Raw genomic sequence first — 24508 nt, forward strand, 5'->3', positions numbered from 1 at the left:
GATACTTCAAATGAGGTCTTGAGTATAATAATCAAATATCTATGGCGTGCTGCGGAAACTGGGTCATCTCTCAATTCTACGCGATCGCCGTAACCCGGAGATACGGGTCGATTTATGTGTAACCCCAAGGTGAGAAAGCATCGGATCCGATGCGTACGACCTCCACGATGACGCGATATAGTTACGAACATCAATTCCAAATGGATTCAAGGATCAAGAGAGGGGCTCTCGGCTCCAAGCTACCGGATTCTGCTAGCTCTGTGCAGTTTCCGGTGCGCTCTGGTGGCGGGCCAAGCGAAGTCGTGATCATCCCGGCCGATGACGAATATCGGAACGACGCGTTTTGATCGGTCGAAAGCGATATACCCCAACTTCCCACGCAATACCACAGTATCGGAAGCGGGCTTCCAGGTATGTAATTTCACCACGTGGGGATGGAAGATTGCGAGGAAATGTGAGTGGTACTTTTGTAAGTCTAGTATAACGGTACGCGTACTCTATCTGGCTCTATTTCATGTGTCTAGTCTATCAATTTGCTAGTAGATAATATCAACCAGGGGTAGTTTTATAGCTTGGCGAACTGATACCCGGATATTCGTAATTATAGCGGGCAATGGTTCTATGCTCATTGGCGGGTCTGTCGGGATTTTGCTCGGCCGTGTGTTGTTTTTAACACAAGTGTCCGGTCCCTTTGAAAGTATCTTCGGTGATAGCCATTATCGTTTCGTACGACATAATTCATCGGCTTGGGTCAGTAGAAGCTATACATCACCCAAGAGCTATGGCGACAACGAAGGCGCCTGCGATAACGTCCTCGGAGGCAACGGGGAGCTCTAGTTCTAGTAGCGTCGACGATGGGTTCCACCATGCGCGACGAGGCGAAGAAGCCGACGAAGCATCTAACGAAGATATCGACGGCTACGATGCAGAACGTATGCGAGCGCGGACAGCATTATCTGCGGAAGAAGAGAAGAAACTCATCCGACGAATTGATTGGCATCTCATGCCACTGTGTTCAATTATCTTCATGTTTAAAAATCTGGACTCTGACAATGTGAGCTTCATACCAGGAACACGCGCACATAATACGGCCAGCTAATCAATGGAAAAGGTTTCGAACGCTCGGATTATGAACAGGGGAACTTCTCAAAACATCATGACACAACTAGGACTTACATCCGATGAATACGCTTTAGTTACTGCCTTGTATTATGTGAGCTTTTGTATATCGAACGAAAAGTGATGAAAATGGCTTACATGGGTTAATAGATACCGTACATTGTTGGTGAAGCGCCTTCAAATTTGCTGCTTAAGAAGTTTTCGCCTTCACATTGGCAATCGAGGATCGTGTGTTACCCCTATTTCTCACGTTACACAATGTTTCGGAGTTGCTCCGATGCGTCCCAAGCAAGCAAATACTGACCGGAATTGCCGCAGATGGTCAGCTGGGGAATAATGCTAGCGTGCCATGTTGCGGTTAAAAATAAGGAAGGCTTATATGTGACGAGATTTCTTCTAGGACTAGGTGAGACCCTCCCGGAGGTTAGCCGACACTTTTGCTAACCCCTATGATAGCCGAGGCCGGAATGTTTCCGGGGATCATATTACAAATGACTTATTGGTATAGACCCGATGAAATGTCTCTTAGGCTCCTATATTTCTGTAAGCGTATGCCCCCGGATCGAGTTTCTTCGGCGACTGACTTATAACTCAGATATCTGTGGAAATCTTAGTGGTATCTTTGGAGGTATTCTCGCATTCGCATTCGATCATGTCTCAGGAGCAGGAGGACTATCTGGTTGGCAATGGTGGGATAACTTAATCATTCGGTTTCAATTCGGAATACTAACTTTTCCATAGGTTGTTCCTTGTCGAAGCTATAGTGACAATCATCTTCGGAATCGCTGTGTGGTTTATCCTACCGGACTGTAAGTTGAGTTGAATAAACGCCAGTCTCGGCCTTCGCACTGACATAATATCAATAGTTCCTCAAACAGCATCTTGGCTCACGGATAAGGAGAAAGCATTCATACAAGCACGTCTACCGGCAAACGCGCCAAGAGCCGCAGAACAGGACTTCAAACTTAGCGAAATCGTTGCTTCCTTAAAGGACAAAAGACTATGGCTTTTTACCTTCATATGGGCGTTTTTTACAGTCGGAACTTCAGGGGTGCGATTTTATCAGCCAACAGTTATTGCTGACCTTGGGTTCACGTAAGTTCCCCCAGTTCGTCCCAAAGGGGCAAAAAGGCGAGAACAGTTTATGGAAGGTTTCTGACAAATTAATCCCAGAACTATTGCGCAAGCTCAGCTTCTTAATCTCCCCATCACAATCCTCGGCCTCATCGTGATCGGTATGTCCGGGATCTTCGCCGATAACGGTCGACTGCCGCGGCCGCTCTACCCACTCAGCTTTCTTACCATCATTCTTGCGTGCTATGGAGTATTGGTGGCGTATCCGAGCAACGGCGCAGTCTACGCCGCGACCATGATAGGTAACGCCGTTTCAAGCGCTTGGTTTCCCATGATGTGGCCATGGCGCGTTCAAACTACGAGTCGCGCCACCGGGTCCGCTTTCTCCATCGGATTCGTCAATAGTGGTATGTGTCAAAAAATGCCGTGATCTTCGTTTTTTCTTATTATAGCGATTTTCTTTACTTTCCAGCCGAGCCATTACTAACTTTTGTGTAGTACGTAAAATAATTTTTATTCCCTTTCTCTTTCGAGGTTTGGTTATTACCCAGCCGTGAAACCAAGACTGCTTTCGAATGTAAGGTATCATGTTACTAACAGAGAATTTTTCATGCGTGCAGTATGGTCAGATCGGTGGGGCTATAGGACCCCAGATCTTCCGGAGCGCCTACGCGCCCCGCTACCAGGTCTCTTTCGCGGTCGCCATGGCCCTCGTAGCCTGTTGTATGATCACCACCCTGATTACCTGGTGGGTTACCCGGCAGACTGAGAGTGATACGCGGAAGCTCAAGTTGGCGAGAATTGCCGCTGCCAAGAGGGATGACGCGATCTTGGATGATGTAGTGGATAACGACTTGAAAAAGAGGAGCGATGCCTCTGTGGAGGTGTGATGCTGTTGGCAAACGGAGATAGAGATACCCGGACGAAGCTCAATTTATCAAAAATGGGTTTAGGACCCTGAGCACGCATTTACTATGAGGTTAGGAGTTAAGTAGAAAAAGCCGATCAAAGGAGTAAGAAGACCCCAAGAGAATTGGCAGCCTGATAAATGGAGTCTCTGGAGATAATTCTGGGACCATCTGCTCAAGATCTGGTGCCGCTCTTATCAAGGCTTTCGACATCAAGATCCACAGCGGATAGAGGCAGTCTTTCAGGCTATCCTGCCCCTTTAGGCTCCAGTAGAACATGACGATGCATTCGTCAGGCCTTAGCCAAAACCTTTTTGCGAATGACCGGACTTCCCGGGTCCGAATCTGACCCTAATAAATCGATTTCCGGGTTTTATTGATCATAATATGGATACCAAGATGCTGCGTGTGCAATGTAAGGGAAAGCCAACGTTCTTGTGGAGGCTCGTTGATTGGTTGAAAGGCTTACCTAGGTACACCGAATATCGGGTATGTTCCAAGAGAACCCCTGAATATTCGGAAGGGGTTCGAACATAGGTCTCGGCAACGGAGGCGACGGATGTAGTTCACAATCTCCACAGCATATTCCCATATTAGGAAAAGCGATCTAATTATTCCAGAAATTTACTGGCTAAAACGGTTTAATCATTCTATAATCCACCCATACTCCGTGCTCCCCTGGGTATGTAGTATGCGATCCGGGGCCTCGGGCACCAACCGCCCCAATGACTCCAAACCCTACCCACAAGATGATACTTGCCACTATTTTCAAACTCCGATGCCTTCACACAACTCATTCACGTCTTGAACATTACATGCATACAGGCACACACAATTTTTTGTCGGGACCTTATAGTCCACCAAAGGGCCCAGAACATCACATCAGCGTTTACTCCTGCAGACATGTCACGGTAGTATCGCCAATCATGTTGGAGATGTGGTTCTTATTACTTAAAAGCGGCCGTAGATCGCGACCCCAGGGAAGAGCGTTGTGTAGGACACAATATTGCAGTCAAAATTACACAGCTACTACAGCGGCGCTGCATCGTCCCATCATCACTCAACCTCACCGAATCGCTATCTAACACAAGAGCCGGAAGGTGGGTGGTGGGTTGGTGGGTGTATTGTGGATGGATGAAAAACGCACGAATATGAGCTGTCTCGTGCATGCCAAACCCGGAAAAAATTATGAGTTGCGATATCGCCCTCCCCGTGTGCCACACCACATAAACTCTTAAGAAATATGGTTAAAATGCCTTCAAGAAGGAGGGAGGGCATGTTTTTGTGCCTTGAAACTCGTTGTAGTCGTGCTCTCTCTTCTTTCGCAATCTTACCCTGTGCTATTTTCCTATCTTTGCTGGCACACGAAGGAAAAGGGCAGACAAAAAAAGAGTCGGGCTAAAGAAGCATGTGGGACGCCATCAGAGAGTCCAGCATCGGACAAATCATCCGACTTGTCTTTCGGCGCCCAGACCTGTTCCCCTATCCCGAGGAACTTGCGTCTTTCCAGCTCCCGGCTGGTTTAAGCCTGACTTCTAGTGTTCTACTCGACCGCAAACTCGAAGATGAGCTGAAGAAGCAGGAGGCTTGCGTCGAGCAGTCTTCGTTCTTTCCTACGGAGACAACGGCGACGCCTGCATCAGAGAAAGACCTTGAGGCGGGAGTAACCTGGGATAACGGGTTACCTAGCCCGGATACCATAACGCCTGACTACAATGGCATAACATCAACCCAAACCACAACAACACCTACCTCCACACCCACGCCCCCAGAAGGCGGGAAGCGCGACCCCGTGGTCGTAGACTGGTACGATGCCTCTGACCCCTCAAACCCACGGAACTGGACCTTCGCCAAGAAAGTCTGGATCACAACACAAATGGGACTATACACATTCGCCGTATATATCGGCTCATCTCTATACGCGCCAAGCGAAGAGCAAATCATGGTAGCCTTCGACATGGGCTACGAAGCCGCGGCGCTAGGAATCGCGTTATATGTAGCGGGCTACGGGCTCGGGCCTTTGCTTTGGTCGCCGTTATCCGAGATCCCGGCGGTAGGACGCACGGCGATTTATATCGTCACGTTTTTCGTTTTCACGTGGTTGGCGCTGGGCGCTTCGGTCGTGGATAATTTTGGAGGGTTGATGACGTTGCGGTTTTTACTGGGTTTCTTTGGATCCCCGTGTCTGGCGACTGCGGGCGCGACGTTGGATGATATGTTTGCGCCGTGGAAATTACCGTATGTGTTGACGGTTTGGTCGTCGTCGGCCACTTTGGCTCCTGCGTTAGGTCCTATAGTGGCTGGGTTCGCTGTTTCGGAGATGGGCTGGCGGTGGAGTGGATGGGAGTTATTCTGGTTGTCGGCGCCGGTGTGGCTTATCATGTTCGCATCATTGCCGGAGACTAACCCGGACACAATCCTACATCGACGGGCAGCGCGACTGCGCGCATCCACAGGGCGAACTGAATTAACCTGTGAAGAAGATCTCAAGCGCGCGCATATGACTAGCACGCGACAGATCGTAGTCGACGCCCTGATCAAGCCTTGGCAGATCAACGCATTGGACCCTGCCGTATTGTACACCACTGTATACGCATCTGTTTTATATGCAACTTACTATTCTTTTTTCGAAGCCTTCCCACTTGTATTTACTGACATGCACGGCTTCAACCTCGGGGAATCTGCGCTTCCATTCCTGGCTTTTCTACCGGGCCTCGTGATCGCCGTGACAGGCTACATCATTTGGTTCCGTCTGAAGGCCGAGCCCATGATGCGCAGGAATCCTCCGCCCTTATACGGATATCCCGAGAGCAGACTACTCCCGGCTGTTATGACGACGCTCCTGGCACCAATTGGGTTATTTATGTTCGGTGAGTAAAATATCCCCAACCCCTACGCAAGAAACCGTAATGCTAACGCATATACCCAGCATGGACCGCACGCCCCGACATCCACTGGATCGTGCCAATCATCGGGTTAATGATAATGTTCATCTGCGTCGTCATCGCCTTCCAATGCATGAATTTCTACATCGCGCGGTGCTACCCGAAATACTCCGCCTCCCTCTTCGCGGCCAACACCTTCGCGCGGAGTATTTTCGCCGCCGGTTCCATTCTCTTTTCACGCCCTATGTACGAGTCCCTCGGTGTCGGTGGTGGTGTTAGTTTATTAGGTGGTTTATCTGTGCTTTGCGCTTTCGGAATGGCTTTTCTGTATCGCTACGGGGCTGGGCTGAGGACTAGGAGTAGATTTGCGCAATCGTCTTGAGATAGATAGATTTTTAGATATCTTGGTCTAGAATAGAGTCGGGATAGAATAATGTACATACCTAGGAAATTGGTAAAAGGATAACGGTTAACATCATGATCAAAGGTAAAAGGGAGGGGATTTATCTAGATATTAAAGGGGAAACAAGAGCAACAGGAGGCGAACGTTGGAGCCGAAAAAAATTGAAACCACCATCGACGATATTATTTTTGATCCGTGCTCGCGGAATGGTATGGTACAAGTTATAAATACTATAATACAAGCCAACATGTAGAGTCTTCGGGCTCTGTCCTTCACAACGGGGGGCGTTAAAAATGTACCTAATATTTTTTTCGAAGAATAATACATGGCCGCAAGCCATAGCGAAAGCAAGTAGCAAAAGCAAACTGACGGATATGGATCCGCCAGTTATCTAACCCCCTTCCGAAGTAAAAAGCCCCCCTGGTGTTTTGTTCATCCCCTTGAAGGTTATGTATATAATCCGATGCTTTCCAGCCCTCCTGACCTGTTGAATGCGTGGGCTGAATGGGGTATGTTGCGGTATCCTCTAATTCGGGTGAAAAATCTCCTTGGCCACGAATGTGGCGATCGCCTCAGAACGCCGGTAGACTATTGAAATGCAAGAAAAAAGTGAATGCCACCGATCCTTTTTTGGATATCGAGTCATATATGCGAGATTCCAGTAATTATTCGAGATGTCGAATGAAAAGTAGCAACTCCAGAACTCCACCGTATGGTATCTGGTTGATTTTTGTCCGTATTCCACAAGAACAAGACCACCTAATATTTCGCAATATGACGCCGTGCATGTAATCCAGGTTTTTGAAAACTCCTTTCGTGGGGGTATTTGATATTGTGGAGTGAATCATGCCAACTTTCTAAAGCCCTCTACTCCAAGAGCTGGTACCTCAACATCACTTAAACCTAGAACACCCTCTTCTCTCCTTCGATCAACAAAACTATTGCACTCGGCAACGACAAGACTCCATTCGGCCAGAGCTCGACCAGCGTATTTTGCACCCGTAGCAAATACACCTTTTGGTTCGGCTGGCATAATAATAGGTTCCTGCAAGAGAGAAACAGGACTTTGGACTATTGCGCCGTCCCTGTTTCTGCTAACAGTGCTCACCGGGCTGTGGAACGGCAAGTCATCACTGCTCTTGTCGATGGGGCTCATTTGACCAAGACTCTGTCGGCGATCGAACGTCATAGGAATACGATGAGTTGGTGAAGGGACCTCGGACGGATCGGCATTCTTTGCAGAATCAACAAGTCCGGGGTTAGGACTTCCAGACACTGCTCGAGTTGGGGCTGGTCGGCCGGCCGCGGGAGGTGGTGGACTACCGGTCCTACCTTTTGCAGTAACCCAGGATTGCGCGGGGCTCGGGAGACGCGGTCGAGTAAGAATGCGATTCGGCGGAGACATGGTACCAGCAGCATTCCAAGACAGCGTGAATTTGAAGACATATTGCAAAGCTTCGTATGTAGGCGATGAGCCCATGCTGTCTGAGTCAGAACCGGTTGGACTAGAATCAATTGGTCCCTTTGGTGGTAAATTTGGGCGGATACGTGACGCGGCGGTCTCCCGCCTAACGGCTTCGAGATCGTTGGCAGAACTGCCAGTAAATGAGAAAAGTTTCCCTAGAAGGCTCCCTCTCTTCTTTTGGAAGCTTGGTTCAGCATCGACGGTGTCCATGGACTCAAAGTCGGTTGCCGGGGTTGTCGCCGGATCACTGTGTGGTGATAATGGAGTTGAAGAATCAAAGCTCATCATAAGCCCAGGTTGTGCCACAGGTATCTCAGTACGAATGATCATGAATCGTTTGCCGGGGGTGGGAAACGAAGGCGCGGTCGACGGTGGGAATTTACCCTGCTCCTCAGACACATGCTTCAACCAGAGATAATGTGACCATACAGTCTTGAGACGCGAGTAAACGACGAGGAAGATTTCGCTGCAGAAAGTTAGCATAGTAAAAATACGTCTTTTTCGTGAGCACTTACGCGTCTGAACTGTTCGCACTGCCAGCGTCCCTACAGATTCTCCAACATAACAATCGCATGTAGTACGCTCTAACCATGGGACACCAGTTGTTGAACAGTTTGTTGAAAGTTTCCTCCGTGAGGAGCCACTCTAGACACACCTTCTCTTTGCGCGATTGATCATTCGCAATAGTTTCCCAAATCGAGAATATGAGGGAAAGAACTCGAATTTCGGACATCGTATTGTTGGACTCCGATATCTTTTTACACACTTCAAACCAGAATGGCCAATCGACATACGCTGCGTCGGCTTTGTGAATGTCCATGAACTCATCATAAACCACTAACGATTCTTCCAGAAAGTCGCAGATGGTGAAGCAGGCACCATGGTCGAATTGTGAAGTCCGTTTTGCTGCGGCTTTCATAACGCCTATGAATGATTCGGCGAACGTGTGTCGTGCGTCAACGTGAAGTACGGATACACTAGAAAGCAGATCCTTTAGTAGTACTACAAGCCGATTCTCACTCATTCCTTTCATGATGTTGTTGTTTAGGGGAATTGGTAAGGCCATAGCAGTTGCATCAGCGCCGTGGGCCGCGTCCGCAAGGGGAGGACCCATTATGCTAGCCTCAAGAGCTGCCTGACGATGAACGGTTGAATCCAAGATAGTTAATACCTGAGCATTAACCAGAACGAAACCTGGAGCACGGGCTTTCTCAACAAATGGCAACCCCTTGGGCATGAATTCCTCAGCTAGTATATAATAATACTTGCAAAATATGAAGAACAAGTCAGTGTCCCGTCCTACCCATCTAGATACCCATGGTCCTCGCCATGCAATCTTAGACGAAGTTAAGGGTAACACCACATCTTGTCTAAGCGAATAAGACAGAGCCCTAGTCGATGTCCATCCCAGCTTTTCCACGCAATGAGGGAAGAGTGTAACGATGTCATTACTCTCACCTTGACTATCTCGTGGCAGACCAAACCCATCTGCAACTCGACGCAGTCGATCCGGGCTTAGTTCCCAGAGTCGCACGAGCATATCGGCGATCCCCGGTGCAAAGAAAAACGCGTAAGCGCAAGCTTTTCCTGCAAAATTAACCAGGCTCAAGGGAGCATGTCGAATGGAGAGCTTATCCACCACAAGAGACACCTGCGCCACAAGATTCGTAATAAACATAGTTTTAACATTATGTTTCGCCGAGTCGGCAATGTAGGCAGAGTCCGTCGAGTCGAGCGAGGACGCTGATTTAGTACGGCTTCGTCGGAGTTGTTCCGCCGGAGTTCGATCCGCCACGGGACAGAAGTTGATAGTACACTGGCGCCACTCCGGCCGCATCATGAGTGCAGTCAGAGCCTCAAATAGGATGGGTTTATCAACTCCTGGGATAGGTGGTTGGTTCTTTGCTTCCAATAATTCCAAGAGTCCACCCCACCACTTGTTCAAAATGAGGGCCCTTCGTTCTAAGTCTTCATAATGCAGCATCTTATTCGACGAATGATTCGCATAGCTCCTCAAAAATGGCATCAGAACGCCCCGGACTATACCTATCTTCAGGCCGGTGGACTTAGTTTGGAATCTATGAGAATCGGAGTCTAAGGCCTTGAATGTAGACCAAAGAGGATCTCGAGCCTGTGGCATCTTAGGAAGTAAACTATCCTCCGGGAATGTACTGTTGCTCGTCTCGGAAGCGTGCGATTGGCGGGTCTCTGTCGACGGAGGGGCAAGACTAGCTGTCGAGGAAGCGGGACTATCGCGATCGTTATGATTTTTCCCCTTTGCTAGTATACCCGGTTGCCGTTGCTTGAACCTGTTAAGATAACTACCAATCTTACCAAGAGATTCGGTAGTAGACTTGCTGCTGTCACTGCCAGCGGGGGAGATGGGACGTTTCCGTGACGACCTTCTGAGTTTCATGATGGAGCTGTTACTAGCAGACCGCTCACGACCTAAACGTCCTTCAGGCGCAGCTTCGCTCTCATTTTTCTTCTCGCCAGGTGAAGGTGAGCGCGACCCAGGTATCCACGAGCGCTTGGCCAAAGATGCGAGCGAATCGGAGACAGTTCTGTATGTTTCTTGCGGGTTCGGATTCAAGAACTTGGGGTTGCTAGCGTCCTCGCTTTTTATGGGGTCCTTATCCATTACATCGTCGGCGTTCTCTGCAATGTGCAGAGATGGCATCCATGATTGCGGTCGGCTCATCGGCGTCCTCCTTTTCCCAGTTTTGCTTATCCTTGGCTCAGGGCCAGCCATATTATTCTCGTCGTTAACGGCGGTGGGCTTCTCATTGGTACTACCCTTCAACAAGTCATTGGAAAAGGAGAAGGTGGTGTCGAAATCGGTGCCGAAATCGAAGGAAGGTACATCGAAGGTTGGTAAGCTAGGGAGGCTTACGGCGCTTGACGATCGGTTGTGCGAAGAGGCAGCTAAAGGCGATTGGGTTCGAAAGCTCTCGGGGCCGGAAAGTAGATCTGTGGAGGAACGGGAACGCGAAGGAGAATGACTGGAGGAGGGAAATGACTGTGTGGACTCTGCGGTTGGCAGGGCCGTTACAGTCAGGGTTGGGCCACTCATTTCATGGCAAGTGTCTTTGCAGCCCCAGTGGACCAGTCCAGCTGAGGCCAGATGAAATGACAATCAATGGACAGATCTGTTAGTAGATCTTCCCTTTTGTCGGTCGCCCTGGCGATCGAAAGGGGGAGGCTTGTAACTCTGTTTTTTTCTTAAAAGAGATATGGGGTTTTCTGACAGTGAACAGTGAACAGTGGACTGTGGACTGTGACAGTGGGCTTGAACGCGACGAGGGAGGGGGGCACACCGTGGGTGCGCCGATTCTCAAGGTTCAATTCGACGATGTCACCTCAAGTCATTAGGTTATCTGATGCAGGACAAGAAAAAAAAAAGTACGATAAATCCCCCCGCCTAGGATATACTTCGTAATTGATAATTGGAAATTGAAATAAAAAGTACTCTCTTTTTTCCTTATAGTCCGAATGCTATGTTACCGAAGACAGGAATCAAGTAAAAGGAAATAATAGCATACAACGACACAAACGAATGTGGTCGAGTTGAAAAGGATGAAAATTCAAGAAGCGGCGGATGGGGTCCCAGTTAGTAAATTGTAAATTGGTGTTTCAAAGCTGACCTGCACGCCCCAGGTCCTTCCAAGCTTCTAAGTCTTAGGCGGTCCACGGATCCAAACTGTAGGCAGGTAGGTACCTGCCAGCCTACCTATCTAGGTACCAATTAACTTTAGAGGTCGTGGCGCTAGTGGTTAAGGGAAGCAACGCCGCCCGTTAGGTGGTAGCGATGGCAGCTAACCGTGGCAGTCTAGCGGTCGCTACAGGCATTCGTTATAGTGCACCTGCAGTCCTACTGTCATTATGGTAATAAGGTGGTAATAAGGCGACTCAGCCGAGGCGTAACTGCAGGCGCACTACAGATCAGCCAACAAATCCAATTTATGTACATGTACCCATTACCCAGGTTTCTAAGTACCCACTTGGTATTGTATAAGCCTACATGCATAATAATTCAGGTGATCAAGAACTAAACAGTACTTATGATCGACTTATTCCCCGGCTTAGGGGTCCTTCCTACCTCCCCTATATTTGAGATGTTAATACCCTCTCCCCACGTTTTTCTTCACACTCATACGTATTTGTACCTACCTAGGCCTGCAGGTCAATGCACATTCACATCATAGGCAATTATAAAGCTTAATAATATTTTACTCAATAGGACTTTTCTTTACGAATTGGTGGTCATAATGATGTTGTCAAATGCCTGTACTTCTTGCTCACCCCCGAAAAGACCGTCCGCTAGATGCATGTCAAAGTCCAACCGATACACGTAGGCATTTCATAGAGATCGGCACGCGTGCTTGCCCATAAACAAGGATACTCCAATAGACGCGGCCAGGACAAAGCGGGCGTATGTATTGCAGTAGGCATTTTTGCTTCTGCTGCAACAATGAATCAATATTCGTGGCCCGAGAACCCAATGCAAGTTATCTGCGGAGTTGCGGAGAACGAGAAGAAATAGAAAACAGTTGAGAACTTTAGATGCTTGGCCTGTTAGAACGAGGATCCCTAACTTTTCACAAAAGACGTGCTTAAGTAGATTTATAACAGTTTTCCGATCTGAAACCTGCAGAAAGTTGAGCTATTGATTTGAACCACCCGCTTCGGCACGATATCTAGTCCTGTCGTGTTACTGGAACTATGTAAGCCACGCTCCTAGGTACATATATAGGTCGGTAGGTACTTAGAAGTAGATAAGGGATATCGCGAACTTCTTTTTTAATGTAGTCTAGTCTAGTTCGATCAGATGCATCAGCAACCTAATGTAAGCTTAATCCTTCCCTTCCCCCTTTCGTTTTTCAGCATCTAATCCTTGCAACGGTGTACCATAACCTTAAACACCTACCTCTTACGTAGACAAAAAACAACATCGAGGGAAGTTAGCCACTCTATCTAGTCATTCTCTCTGCCGTGTAATAATACCTATTTTGTATTATATGCGCCGACTCACATCAATGGCGATAGAATCACAATGACTCTCGAAATTACCCCTATCTGTTCGGAGCTAATGCTACGGCAAGCTGAACTTGGCGTTGACCTATCTTGGCTTAGTACAGCGCAGCCGTTGGCCAAATTAGGCGCTATCTCTAAATGAACCTCGATAGCTGGTCAACTATATCCAGATATGAGGCCACAAAAGTCCGAGGGAACAGATGATTTTGATAGAATCACATGATTTATATTAACTCGCCATCGAAGCAAACAATATCACGCTTTCACAAGCGTCGGGGGATTCTCAATGGTGAAGAAAAAGAAAGAGGAATGTTTGCTGAGTGACAACTTATTGTGAAACCTCAGAAGTGCTATCGATAACGCAGGAGGATGGACAGATGGGATTTTGATTTCCGACAAAGCACGGACCGGTATGACGTGACGGTACATAAAAGCAAGGGTTTAATTATAGACCCCATATTTAGAAATTACCTAGGTAATACACCGTCAATTCAAAACACTTCATAATGGTTAAAGATGGTATAAAAACGACTACTTAGGTCATGAGGACGTTACCAAGAACTAAGTTATTGTCTTCTTCCTCAAGGCAAATGTGCTAATGCATTATGGTTAGCAATGAAACATGATGGCCAACAGAATGGCTAAACACGGCCGTCCTCAATATGCCCCCCTCCTTACCCCTCCAAAACTTGTTCTAAGCAAGCCACTGCCATAACAGTTAAATTCTTCATTGAAACATAGCCAATGACTGGTAATATTCCAGTATCGTTGTGTATCATGATATTGTCAATAGAGCCGGTCTCGATATTACCTACAGAAAAGTTAAAATCCTATATGACCAATAGCCCAAGCCACAACAAGAAATTGAGTGTCTCTTGCAACCAACCAGTTATCCTGGATTTCCATTATTGATCATAATCATTCCAAGTGCTCCTCAGTCATAATATATTAGCTATTGCCGAATGTCTTCCGATATTCCAAAAAGGCCAGTCATTCAAGCGTAGGCTATCAGTCGTCGATATATTCGAAATCACAATTGTATCACCCTCCTGTGCTCGGTACAGCCGTAAACACAGTATAGGTAGGTCCAAGTTCGATATGTTTCAGTCTGTGATTGTGTGATATCATATGTCTATAAAATTTCCCCGGTGATTTGTGCATTTGTCGCGAGTAAAATCTCCGATGAATCTGAATCATTTCCATACCATCGGTAAAACGTAGTTTTTCATCCAAAACTTCGAGATGATCCGGAAATTCATATTTAAAGTGAGTCATGTATCGGGCTATCCCGTTCCCGAGGCAAATAATCGTCATACGATATGAAATGTCTGAGGTTGAGCTATTCGTACCGTAAGCCACGTGAGATTCCGGCTCCGAAAGTTCGGGCATTCGGGGTCGGCTTTTCGGGTAACCGGCAATTGGCCGATTATCCCGGACCATCGACCAACAACTTCAAAAAGTGGTGCAATCCCACTCGATTTATAACTCAAACTTCCAGGATTACCAGTTTCGTGGAGCTAAATAGATATAGAATATCTGTGAATATAAAAGGGCGAACGATACCCCAAAGTTGTGCTAACCCACGGAGGATAACTAGTAGTACAAACGACAGCGTATTAATAGATATAGGAAAGCTCATTGAAGTATCTTGGAATTCAATTGTCTAGCGCATCAAAAACCACTCCCTTAAACACTCATCCACCGCGTAATATTTCAGCTATCCATATAATTCGTAAAATCTTGATCGCCATGGCAAATAACACCGATGCCGACCAAGGCAGCAAGCTCGCAGCTCTCAATTCCGCCACAATTGGAGTTGAGATGCCCCAGATAACGCTTCCAGACGGGAGCAAAGTGCAAACGGGGACTGTTGGGTATGTATTTCTGTTCATAACTACCTGGTGATGATCTAATTGACTAAACTTCAATTTCGCAGTGCTCTACTCATCAATATTCGCGCATATAATGAAGCGCATAAGGCTGGAGATACAGCAATGACTGCGGCCTTGGAAGAAGCGATGCGCGCAACTCTGCCACTGTTAGATAAGGTTGGCATGTTCGATCTCTTCAGACCAGAAGAGTGGATTTCCGGGGACAATGAAGGCCGGAAAGTTGTAGGGAAGTCGTATTTACAGTACAAATCGGAACAAAAGTAGGCAAGAAGTGTGATGAACAGAGTTGCGGTCCAAAGGATGAACGTTGTTGGTGTACCTAGGTGGTTATCACGGGCGAAAACTCCCGACTCCATAAGTCATGTACCAATAGCAAAACCCATAAATCAACCAATACGCCAACCCATGCGCACCTGCTACTAACTGATAGGCAATCATTTCTTCTGACGTTTCAATGTATCCTCGTCAACAGACGCATCTACCATTTGCTCATCCTCCAAATCCCGACTTCGCTTAAGACCCTTCATCTTCCTCGTCTGGAGTTCGCTCAAGTCTTGTCTACCAAGGTGAATGCGACCGATCTTGTCACCTATCGTATCGGTCGTAACGTTCTTCTTGATCTTTTCCTCGCCAACCCTGGGTGTCTTCATGGCCTCCCTTAATACTGCCTCGTCGGGTTCTTGCATTCTACCGACGCGGAAGTCCATGCGAGGGCCCATCTCCTCAACTTCAACACGGGGGAGCCGTTGGCCGCTACGCTTAGTCGATATGAGGTAGATGCGCAAGTGAATAGCAGGCTTCACAGCATCACCGTCACCCACAGGTTCTTCGGCGGTAACAGAAACGATGTATTGTAGACCCTCAACATCAATCTTATCACTCGACGTGTCGCCCTTGAATAGGTCGATCAACATGCTCTTGACTATTGTATACTCGTTGGCAACGGGGCTCTCAAATGCGGTACCCGAGAATAACATCATTGGTCGCAGCCCAACAGCAAACTTGCGGCCCTTGAATTGCGAGATTCGTCGGTAGCTCTCTGGGTCTAGATGTAGCTCGAGCATGTCGAGTATCTTGCCGGAGAATGTGCGCGCTAATGTCAACGTGTGAGGGCGCTTCTTGGAGCTGCTTCCGAATACGAGTAACGAAGTGTCATTCTTCTCGCTGAAAAATTCGAGAGAAGCGGGATCTTCGAACGGGTGAATAGCGTTCTTCTTTGTGAACTTCTTAGCGAGCGGTTGTCGTAGAGAGTAGAGATCGGTTAAGGCATCTTGTATAACTTGCGAACAGCTTGTTCCACGGCTAAACTATCCATTAGTTCTCTAAAAATAACTCATGCGCCTTGATTTTGAGATAGGAAAACGCACAGGAAAAGAGCTGTCTTCGGGTTCTCGACGACCTTTGGAGCTTTCTTCTCGAGAGCTCGTTTGGAGCGAGCGTTTCGTGGTTTTCTAGATGAATTCAATTAGTATTGTGTGATGATAATTTAATTGAGCATGGGTATCGCATACATTTGTCTCAACATCTTGATTACTTCTTTAATCGAGAACTTTTATCCTCATTAATGATGTCGCATGGAATTACGTTCTGGTTAGAGGGGCCTAGGAAATTTTCAGGACGGCAGAACTAGTTTTTAGGTGGAGAATATGAGATATTAGGCAGGCGGTGTAGCGTTATAGCGCCTCTAGTGCCAATTTACGGCGCAGCTGGCACCCGTGCTGCAGCCGTGTGAGAAAGCGGCGTCAACGATAAGAAATCTCGCGTGCATCGTGACTTCCAAGACGTCCGTTCTAGCTTTAATTTAACCTTATATCTCTATATATATCCGGTTTATCCTTGATGTTATCCCTTCCAAATTTTCAACTCTAATATGCCTATATAATGGTTGATACGCCAGGGATAGTTAATTCTATCAATCCGGAACCCCAACTCAGGTCCGTTAACAGAATTAATATACGATAGCCACCCACCAGACAAATAACTCATTTCAATTATATCTTCTGACTTTCCTAAGTTCGACGACCATGCGATTTTCCTAAAGAATATGGTCTGATACCATAGTGATCGGTTCATCCACTATTAGTTGATTTAGTCAATACATTATCACGATGCGGGTGTTCCCACAATTAGCAGCGTACCCGGCATCCTATCGAAATGTATTTTTCAAGCGCTCCTGTACAGGAAACGTATGAGGGATTGAGCCCGTTCCTCTCACGTCGAAATACTACATTCCTAGTAGAGCGACTTGTTTGGTGATGAACCGGAACGCGAAAACAGGTTCCCAATATGGAGCGTGTTGTCCTTAGAGTTGGCGGGAAACGCCATGATATTTTCAGAAGACCCTTACATTCAACTAGTCGGAAGACGGTCTCATGTCTGGCTCTACGCCTAGATTGTCCCTAAAGGCGGGCCGTGTTAGTCGTCCACAATACTATGATGATAATTTCTGGCGGTTTGCCCGACGGTACTCCCGTGGATTCGTTCAATTGAACGATCGGAATCAAGAAATCAACAGCGATCACCAACCCAGACTCGACATTTCGCTTTCGTTTTCAAACTTTATGGCGATATTTTTATCGCTTTTCGAAAACTACTTTCACGGTTGCCAAAATGTTGCTGGGTTTCAATTTGCCCCAGTGACGCCAGTCAATCATACGGCCGCTGTCTACTACGGCCGCAGAACTAGAGGAATCGGTAAAACGGCCCACAATGGTCATACTTAGCGGACCTCATTGCTTCGCTTATAATCAGCAACAACCCAGCTAGAAAACTTCTACTTCAGCGAAATTCTCTGCGATGTGATGATTACGAGTGTTTCCGTCGTAGAAGGCACATCGAGTGCTAATAGGGCCTTGGCGAATTAATTCGCGCACCATCGCGATGTGCCTCAAAGCGTACCTCGAAGTCGTTGTTCAAAGCTTCAATCCATACGACCGAACATTAGCGAAATTGTCTTGTGCACGGATGCATCTGAATTATATGTTTCCACGCTGAAGTAGGATTGAGCTACAGCTTACATGTATCCGACAAGCTTCGAAATATCTACTATTCTCCGTTGAACCGCATCTTGCTTGGCCGGAAATGCAATTTCTGCTTATAATTGATCTGGTTATGTTGCGATGCGTCTAACTTGATTAGGGCGACGGAGCGCAAGAAATTGTGGACATCTATGCTCCAGCAACGTGGAAAATAACCAGGAACTAGGGTAAAGAAGATGCCGCGATAGTAGTAATTAATGGAACTCAAGGTGTTTCTAAGTGCCGTTGAACTTGCTTCACTAGAAACTCGTAAGCTAACCATGTGTCATAGAGCGCCACCGACGACGTTTTGAGAATTTTATGGGTTTCCGTGAAACTAAGACGCGCCGTCTCGTGGTTAGTGCTTAGGAATGAGATGAAGTTGTGATGACCGTTACTTGACTAAACACACGGGAATCCAGAAGAAGACAACCGTGGGGCTACTCTCACGCTGTCAATGTCTGTGGTGCTATGCAGAATAGAAACACAATCAGTAACGGCAGACTAAGAATCGACGGCGGCCTTTCGCTTGTTAAAGGGCTGCGGAATTACTTAGATACTTTAGCGAAGTGAGGCGGGCTTTAGACGATTTGGCTTGAAACGCCAGGCTGCTGCCAAAATCTTACAAGCAACGTTCCCCTGGTATTGGAACTAGATGTGGATACTATCCATCCGGGGGCTCGAGGTGCAAGCAGACCGGAATGTAATGCAACTACCGGAGTGGACTGCACTAGAGCGTCGATTTTATTACACCGTCCCAAGGCCGGCACGCGGCTTTATTCACATCGGGTTAGAGGCTCGCCGCCAGCAAATCACCAGAAGCATTTACAAAATCATCACGGGGACAATAACCATTTACGGCACCTCGCCTCCAGTTCGGTTCCACATACGCTATACTAATGTTGACATTGGTCAGGAACCAGCTTTGAGCCGCATAAAATTTTATGCCAACTTGTCAATGGTCTATTACTTTTGAGATGATTTGATGTGTCATACCAATGAAGTTGCAGGCTGGCGAGCAACTATGCAACAATACAGCAATAAATTGGCTTATTATCGAAGGGATATTGATCGGTAGCGCAGGTTGCATTGATATGCTTAAGGCTATAGAAGATGAGCGACATTCCAACCAAGATTGCTGTCAATTAGCCCCTGTCGAACTTCCCCAGCATAACAAGGTCATTTACATAAAGTAACCAAAAGGGGAAGAGAGGAAAAAATGTTTCCAGAAGCTTGGGCGAACCGAGTCTGGGCGCCACGATGTTACTTCAAACACTCGAGATCTCGTTCCAGACACCGTCTAGTCTCAAGTTACATGGGGAACACAGTAACACCGAACCGCCGAATTCCAAGTACGTCAGCAACTCCCCTTTATCTTAATGGAATATCTTGAGATCTGGGGGCGAAATCTCCTGATTCGGCAGGTCCAGAAGCTAGGCCGTGCTTGGACATCTTAGTTGATGCCCAGCTCTCCAAACTGGGAAAACCAGGGCTTGATCACGGAATTAAAGCCACCGGCAGATTGCCGATTTTGAGCTTAGCTATACTTTAGCTGTCACACCAGCCTGGAGATGTCGACGGTCTCTGCGGGCCGGGGTCACTGTCCCACAAGGCTGGGTCCCCAGCGTTGCATTGAGGAATTCTTTTACATGTTAAACACGAGATTGTAGAGACGATAGAGGCACCGGTAGAAGGGATCGGCGCGCTGTGGTCCTTTGATGTCCTAGTCTCATCTTCCTGGACGGTCTCCCCCGTTGTTGACTAGTATACAAAAAAAACGTGGTGAGGGATTAGTCTTCCCTTTTCCTGATATACTAAGTCTGGGGTTTCCCTTCTTTAAAACTTCCCACCTGCTGCTTTGGTGGTTCTGTGGTGTCATTCGTTTATCTCCCCCCCTATTATCTTGAATTTTACGTTCACGATCGGCAGGATGCGGCTACTCTCATTGTTGATACTATGCCTCAGTGCATTGCAACCCGCGCTGGCCGCTCTCAACGTAACGGGAGCTCCCGCTTGTGGTGTAAGTATTGCGGAAGCTATCTACTGGACAAGGCGCCGGCGAAGAAATGGCTAGCTAAGACTTGCGTAGTTAAAATGTATGGTCGCGTCGATCGCCAACTCGTCCTGTACAATCAGCAATACTACTTGTATTTGCACCAATGAGTTACTTCAAGCCCAAATCACCGAATGTGTCACAGCAAGCTGCTCGATTCGCGACCAATTAGGTAGGCTGGGATCCCAGGATTCATCCAGTCTCTCCTTTTAGCTAACTTACACGATACTAGGTACTAAGAAATTCTCATTCGAAACATGCGGCGTGGAAGGCGAAGACAGAACCGCCCTTGTTTGGATTCTTGCTATTGTATTTGGAGCGCTCGGACTGCTGGCTTTCACATTACGATGCATGGCGAGGTTTATGGGACCGCACAATTGGGGCCACGATGATTCGGTTATGTGTGTGGTTATAGTATGTCGGCATCAACGTGATTCGAAGGTCCCCCTTTCTAACGGTCGATAGTGTCTCGCGATCGCCCTCGCAGTCATCTCCATACCTCGTAAGCTTTCCAGATCAACCCTAACGAAAATGCCTATGCTAATGCTTCGAAGTGACTCAGAATGGACTCGGTTTGGATATGTGGTTTGTGCCTCATGACCATATTACTGAGCTCCTACGGGTAAGTCCCTTTTTCTGCCGTTCGCTTAAGATTGATAAAATTCTTACCAAACGGGGTGAATAGCTATACTATTTCGACGAGGTCATATACATCTCATCCCTGGCCCTGACCAAGGTCTCCATTCTTTTCTTCTACTTGAAGGTCTTCCCGAAGCGGTCGTTCCGTATCGTCACATATGTCCTAATTGGCATCAACTTGCTTTACATGCTCACTTACGACTTACTTCTGATCTTCCAATGCAACCCGATATCCGGCGCCTGGAAATTTTGGGATGGCGAATTCGAGGCGAAGTGCATTAGCATTAACGTGTTGGGTTGGTCCGCTGCTGCCATCAACATTGCATTGGATCTCGCTGTTATCGTCCTCCCGCTTCCCGAATTATTCCACCTGTCATTGTCATTGAGGAAGAGACTCCAAATTATTGCTATGTTTGCTGTCGGTTTCTTGTAAGTGGTTTACATGGTTCTTCGGGCCAAAGGAAACTCGCTAACAATTGATATAGCATCACTATTGTCAGCATTGTCCGTCTTTACTCCCTTATCCGATTCGGTACCACGCAGAATCTCACACGTAAGTCGATTTTCCCTAACTCCAAAATTTCCAAATTTCCACCCCGACAGCGATTCTAATCCACGTACAGAGGATTACGTCGAGACTGGATACTGGTCCACGATTGAGGTACCTGTAGGAATTATCTGCGCGTGCATGCCGGCAGTCCGATCCCTCTTCAGTATCGCTCTTCCCAAGATCTTCGGTACAACCCGCGCCACCATCGACTCTACCTTCGGCAGTTTCGGCCCAAACTCCTCGGGCAACCGCTTAGGCCCCAACTCGCGGAACAAGATCAGCGTCAAGCAGGAATGGTCGGTGTTGAGCGAGGGCCCAGCCGATCCCACCGCGCAAGCCAACGACCGACACGGGCGCAGCGGCAGCGATGTCGAGCTTCTCAACGTAGGAGTCGCCATCTCGAACAACAACCGCGACCGCAAGACCAATAACAGCAGCAGCGATGAGGACGAAGACGGTCGACCGACTCGCAAGATGACGCTGTCGAAGCACGGTGGCGCGTGGCGTGGTATGAGCATCCCCGAACAACAGCAGCAGTCGCAACAACCGCCGCAACCATACGAGGGCGCGTATAAGTCGGCCGCGTATACGAGTGAACGAGAACTGCGGTAGGAATGAGGGCTGCTGGTGGGGAGTCGGGGTGTCGGATTCGTTGGGTTTGTTATTTAGCTAGCTAGCTACTTCGATCTTTATAGACTTCTTTTCCCTTCATGATGGGGTCGCTTTTGGGCTTGCGTGATTTGTAGAATGATAGAGTGGGTGTTGGAGAGAGAATGCCTAGAATAACATTAAGTAAGTCCTACCTACGAGTAGTAAGATACTTACCCAGGATTTCTTCATGTCACCACATAAAGTGCTGAGCATGACGAAAAAAAAAAAAGTATTCTCCAGAGGAGAGAGGTTCCAAAAATTATAGTTTAGAGTGCAAGTACTCAAGGATCTATCCAAAAGGACCAACCCTAGGGAGGGGGATCTGCGAGCTGGTCAGTTAGGGCGCCGAAGCACCAATCCAAAGTTAGGGGGGAGGGATACATGCATATGAAAAAAAAATGAAAAAAGTACAAAAGAAAGACAAAGGAAATAATAGAGGAAAATACATAATAGAAAAAGGAGAGAAATACATGGGGGGTGAGGGGGAAAAAATAAGGAAAGACAAAGGAAATAGAAGAAGAAATACAGGAGAAAAGAGAGAGAAGAAGACTAGAGATATACGAGAGAGAGATAGACAAAGGAAAGACAAAAGAAATACAAAGGAAATATAAAAGAAAGGGGGAAGGGGGGAAGGGGGGGAAACCAGCACTCAAGTCCGACGCACCCTTGAGCCTGGGGATGTTTGTTCTTTAACGTCCCGTACAAGCCGCGTCAGCAGCCCACGGTGGACGTGCCTCTGCCGGCGCGAGGAACATATGCCGGAGACGAACATGAAAATGTCCGCTCCAAATATAGCACTCGAGCGCTAGCGGGAGCTCCGGACGAGTCCACAACGTGCTCGCCCTCGGCGTGGAAAGTGGGTCATCCAGACAGGGCAACGCGAAGGCTGCCCCCGGGACTCTTCGTGTGTCAGTCGAAGAGGGGCGCGCGAGAACCTTCCCAAAGCAGTATGCCCCGCGCAGCATATCTACAAGGTCCGAGACGATCCGTTAGGGCACCCAAGGTATACCTGAGAGGAACGGCAGCCCAATAGATAGAATATGAACAACCCGCCGAGGAACTTGAGGTATACACGAGTGAGACCACAGCTCAATGAGTAGAATACAAGTCCCTCACCGGACCGCCCCGGTATAGACGGCTAGAGGAGACCAATGCACTACTAGTCTGTCCTCACGGTGGTGTCGCGAATACCACCGGCCATCTAGGAAGAGGGTGTTGTGGAGAACCAGGCTACGCAATTGCCGGGCGTGTGAAGGAGTTTAACAAAACCAGGGAGACAACCTGGGTCAACCACAACGACACACGACTTGCCATCCAATCCTCGCCAATCCAGAGGGATCCATGGATGACTTGGTTGGGCATCCGATCGTCATGGTAGACGTCAGGAAAACTGCCATGAGTTACCAGTGCATCGGATACTCGAATGCTCCTGACAGTCCCGGGAGGCCCCGCCACTCCTACAACCGGGTAGCCCGAGGGGGATAGAAGCCCCCCACGCCGATCCCCTTGAGCGACAAAAGACAAGATATTTCCACTGCTTTGAATTCAATTGATAAGAGATAAATGCGTCGAGTCTTTTCCTGAAACAACTGCTTAAGGAAAAGATTCTTGAACATCAAATGGACAAATCTAAGACTGGGAATCTGTCATCTGATGGCGCTCAAGGGGATAGAGAGGTACCTGTGATGAGATAAATGTTAGCCCATGTGGTAGCCTATGAAGTGATGATTTGGGGGAAAGGGAGGAGGAAGCTCATCTTTGGCATGGTTTGGAACCGGGAATTAGGCCCCACGCTTACTCATTAAACACAAGTGGCATGTCGGATGTATGTCTAAGATTTCGTTAGGAACGAAGTTGAAAATGAGATCGAAAATGTGCCACTAGGCCAATAGTACGAACGAGTAACGGTTGAATTGGCCCAATAAGCGAGGAAGAAATGATCCTGGAGGGGTAGGATGTATGCTGTGAAGGTAATATGGAAGAAAAGGATATGGATTTTGATTAAAAGGCGTTGACGAAGACTGTTAAGTGGCTGATGTTGGGAGACGAGCCGGGTACTTACCCGAGGGAGTGAAATAAAATTAAATACAAAGAGAAAAGAAGAATGGTGTTGATGGTGAAGAGAAAGAAAATGAAGATGGGAGGAATTATGATGAGAAGTGGTAGGAAGAAGATGAAGGTGTGGAAGAAGGGGGAGAGGTAGAGGTAGAGGACAAGAGGACGAAGGGCAACAAGATTAAAATTATTTTGGTGGGAGAAGATGTGTTTTGGGGGAAAGGTAAAGGTAAGTAGGAGATATAAGGAGCGAAGAATAAATGGTAGGAATGTTGGGTAGGCGAGTTGGAAGAATGGCTGTGAAGGTTGTAGGGAAGTAGAGAAAGGTGAAGGGGAATTGGAACAGCAAAGAGGAAAATGTTATATAGTACTGCCACTGGTGGGCGGTGAGACAAGTAGAATGGTTGGGGACGAGAGGAAAAGGTGAAGGAAGGAAGGTGAGAGAAGGAGGACAGGTGAAAGGGGAGGAGTGGGATGAAAAATAGAATGGTCGGGGACGAGTGAAGCAAAGGAAATTGGTGTTAGAGAGAAGTGGTAGAGGGGTATGGCTGTTGAAAAGGTGAAGTAGAAAAGATGAAATAGGAGAGGATGGCAAGAGAGTAGAAAAGGTGTAGAAAGAAGAGTCGAAGAAGTAATAGTAAGAGGAGAGAAAGGTGAAGGGAGAAGAAAAGGTAAAGGTTGGAGAGGATGAAGAGTAGAGAGATGAATGAGAAGAAATTGAGAATTAAAAAAAAATTGTGTTTGAATTAAAAGTGTGCTTCGG

The 24508-nt window shown here is 47.5% G+C and overlaps 6 protein-coding genes across 6 annotated transcripts; 4 read left to right on the forward strand and 2 right to left on the reverse strand.

Moving 5' to 3' along the window:
* Positions 1-781: 781 nt before the first annotated feature.
* F4822DRAFT_431613 (putative pantothenate transporter) lies at positions 782-3083 on the forward strand (the record flags this gene model as incomplete). Its single annotated transcript, XM_051461502.1, has 11 exons — positions 782-1054; positions 1112-1213; positions 1270-1347; positions 1438-1525; positions 1576-1662; positions 1715-1808; positions 1861-1928; positions 1986-2214; positions 2293-2600; positions 2692-2732; positions 2814-3083. The coding sequence occupies 11 exons, from the start codon at positions 782-784 to the stop codon at positions 3081-3083; spliced, it is 1638 nt and encodes a 545-aa protein (XP_051312519.1).
* Positions 3084-4044: 961 nt separating this feature from the next.
* On the forward strand, positions 4045-6368 carry F4822DRAFT_445012 (MFS general substrate transporter; the record flags this gene model as incomplete). The annotated part of the gene is made up of 2 exons (XM_051463318.1): positions 4045-5971; positions 6031-6368. Exons 1-2 carry the CDS (start codon positions 4510-4512, stop codon positions 6366-6368), a joined length of 1800 nt encoding a protein of 599 aa, XP_051312520.1. The 5' UTR covers positions 4045-4509.
* Positions 6369-7207: 839 nt separating this feature from the next.
* On the reverse strand, positions 7208-11131 carry F4822DRAFT_325513 (DUF1765-domain-containing protein). Its single transcript, XM_051455543.1, has 2 exons — positions 8370-11131; positions 7208-8320 (listed from the first exon to the last, which is right to left on the reverse strand). The coding sequence occupies exons 1-2, from the start codon at positions 10925-10927 to the stop codon at positions 7234-7236; spliced, it is 3645 nt and encodes a 1214-aa protein (XP_051312521.1). The 5' UTR covers positions 10928-11131; the 3' UTR covers positions 7208-7233.
* Positions 11132-14391: 3260 nt separating this feature from the next.
* F4822DRAFT_325545 (uncharacterized protein) lies at positions 14392-15129 on the forward strand. Its single transcript, XM_051455545.1, has 2 exons — positions 14392-14762; positions 14825-15129. Exons 1-2 carry the CDS (start codon positions 14638-14640, stop codon positions 15042-15044), a joined length of 345 nt encoding a protein of 114 aa, XP_051312522.1. The 5' UTR covers positions 14392-14637; the 3' UTR covers positions 15045-15129.
* Positions 14998-16493, reverse strand: F4822DRAFT_325537 (Brix-domain-containing protein). The gene is made up of 3 exons (XM_051455544.1): positions 16292-16493; positions 16148-16231; positions 14998-16082 (listed from the first exon to the last, which is right to left on the reverse strand). Exons 1-3 carry the CDS (start codon positions 16303-16305, stop codon positions 15215-15217), a joined length of 966 nt encoding a protein of 321 aa, XP_051312523.1. The 5' UTR covers positions 16306-16493; the 3' UTR covers positions 14998-15214.
* Positions 16494-19727: 3234 nt separating this feature from the next.
* Positions 19728-21651, forward strand: F4822DRAFT_431618 (uncharacterized protein; the record flags this gene model as incomplete). Its single annotated transcript, XM_051461503.1, has 8 exons — positions 19728-19817; positions 19887-20022; positions 20083-20264; positions 20316-20352; positions 20405-20472; positions 20536-20918; positions 20975-21042; positions 21113-21651. The coding sequence occupies 8 exons, from the start codon at positions 19728-19730 to the stop codon at positions 21649-21651; spliced, it is 1503 nt and encodes a 500-aa protein (XP_051312524.1).
* Positions 21652-24508: the final 2857 nt, after the last annotated feature.

This window comes from Hypoxylon trugodes (genome assembly GCF_022578975.1).
Source record: "Hypoxylon trugodes strain CBS 135444 unplaced genomic scaffold F4822scaffold_7, whole genome shotgun sequence".
Taxonomy (NCBI): Eukaryota; Fungi; Ascomycota; class Sordariomycetes; order Xylariales; family Hypoxylaceae; genus Hypoxylon; species Hypoxylon trugodes.

Coding starts and splice junctions, on each gene's coding strand:
- F4822DRAFT_325513 (XM_051455543.1), bottom strand. CDS start 10,927: ATGAGTGGCCCAACCCTGACTGTAACGGCCCTGCCAACCGCAGAGTCC. Junction 8,321..8,369: donor AGTGCGAACAGTTCAGACGC/GTAAGTGCTCAC, acceptor AACTTTCTGCAG/CGAAATCTTCCTCGTCGTTT.
- F4822DRAFT_325545 (XM_051455545.1), top strand. CDS start 14,638: ATGGCAAATAACACCGATGCCGACCAAGGCAGCAAGCTCGCAGCTCTC. Junction 14,763..14,824: donor GTGCAAACGGGGACTGTTGG/GTATGTATTTCT, acceptor TCAATTTCGCAG/TGCTCTACTCATCAATATTC.
- F4822DRAFT_325537 (XM_051455544.1), bottom strand. Junction 16,083..16,147: donor CCGAAGACAGCTCTTTTCCT/GTGCGTTTTCCT, acceptor TGGATAGTTTAG/CCGTGGAACAAGCTGTTCGC.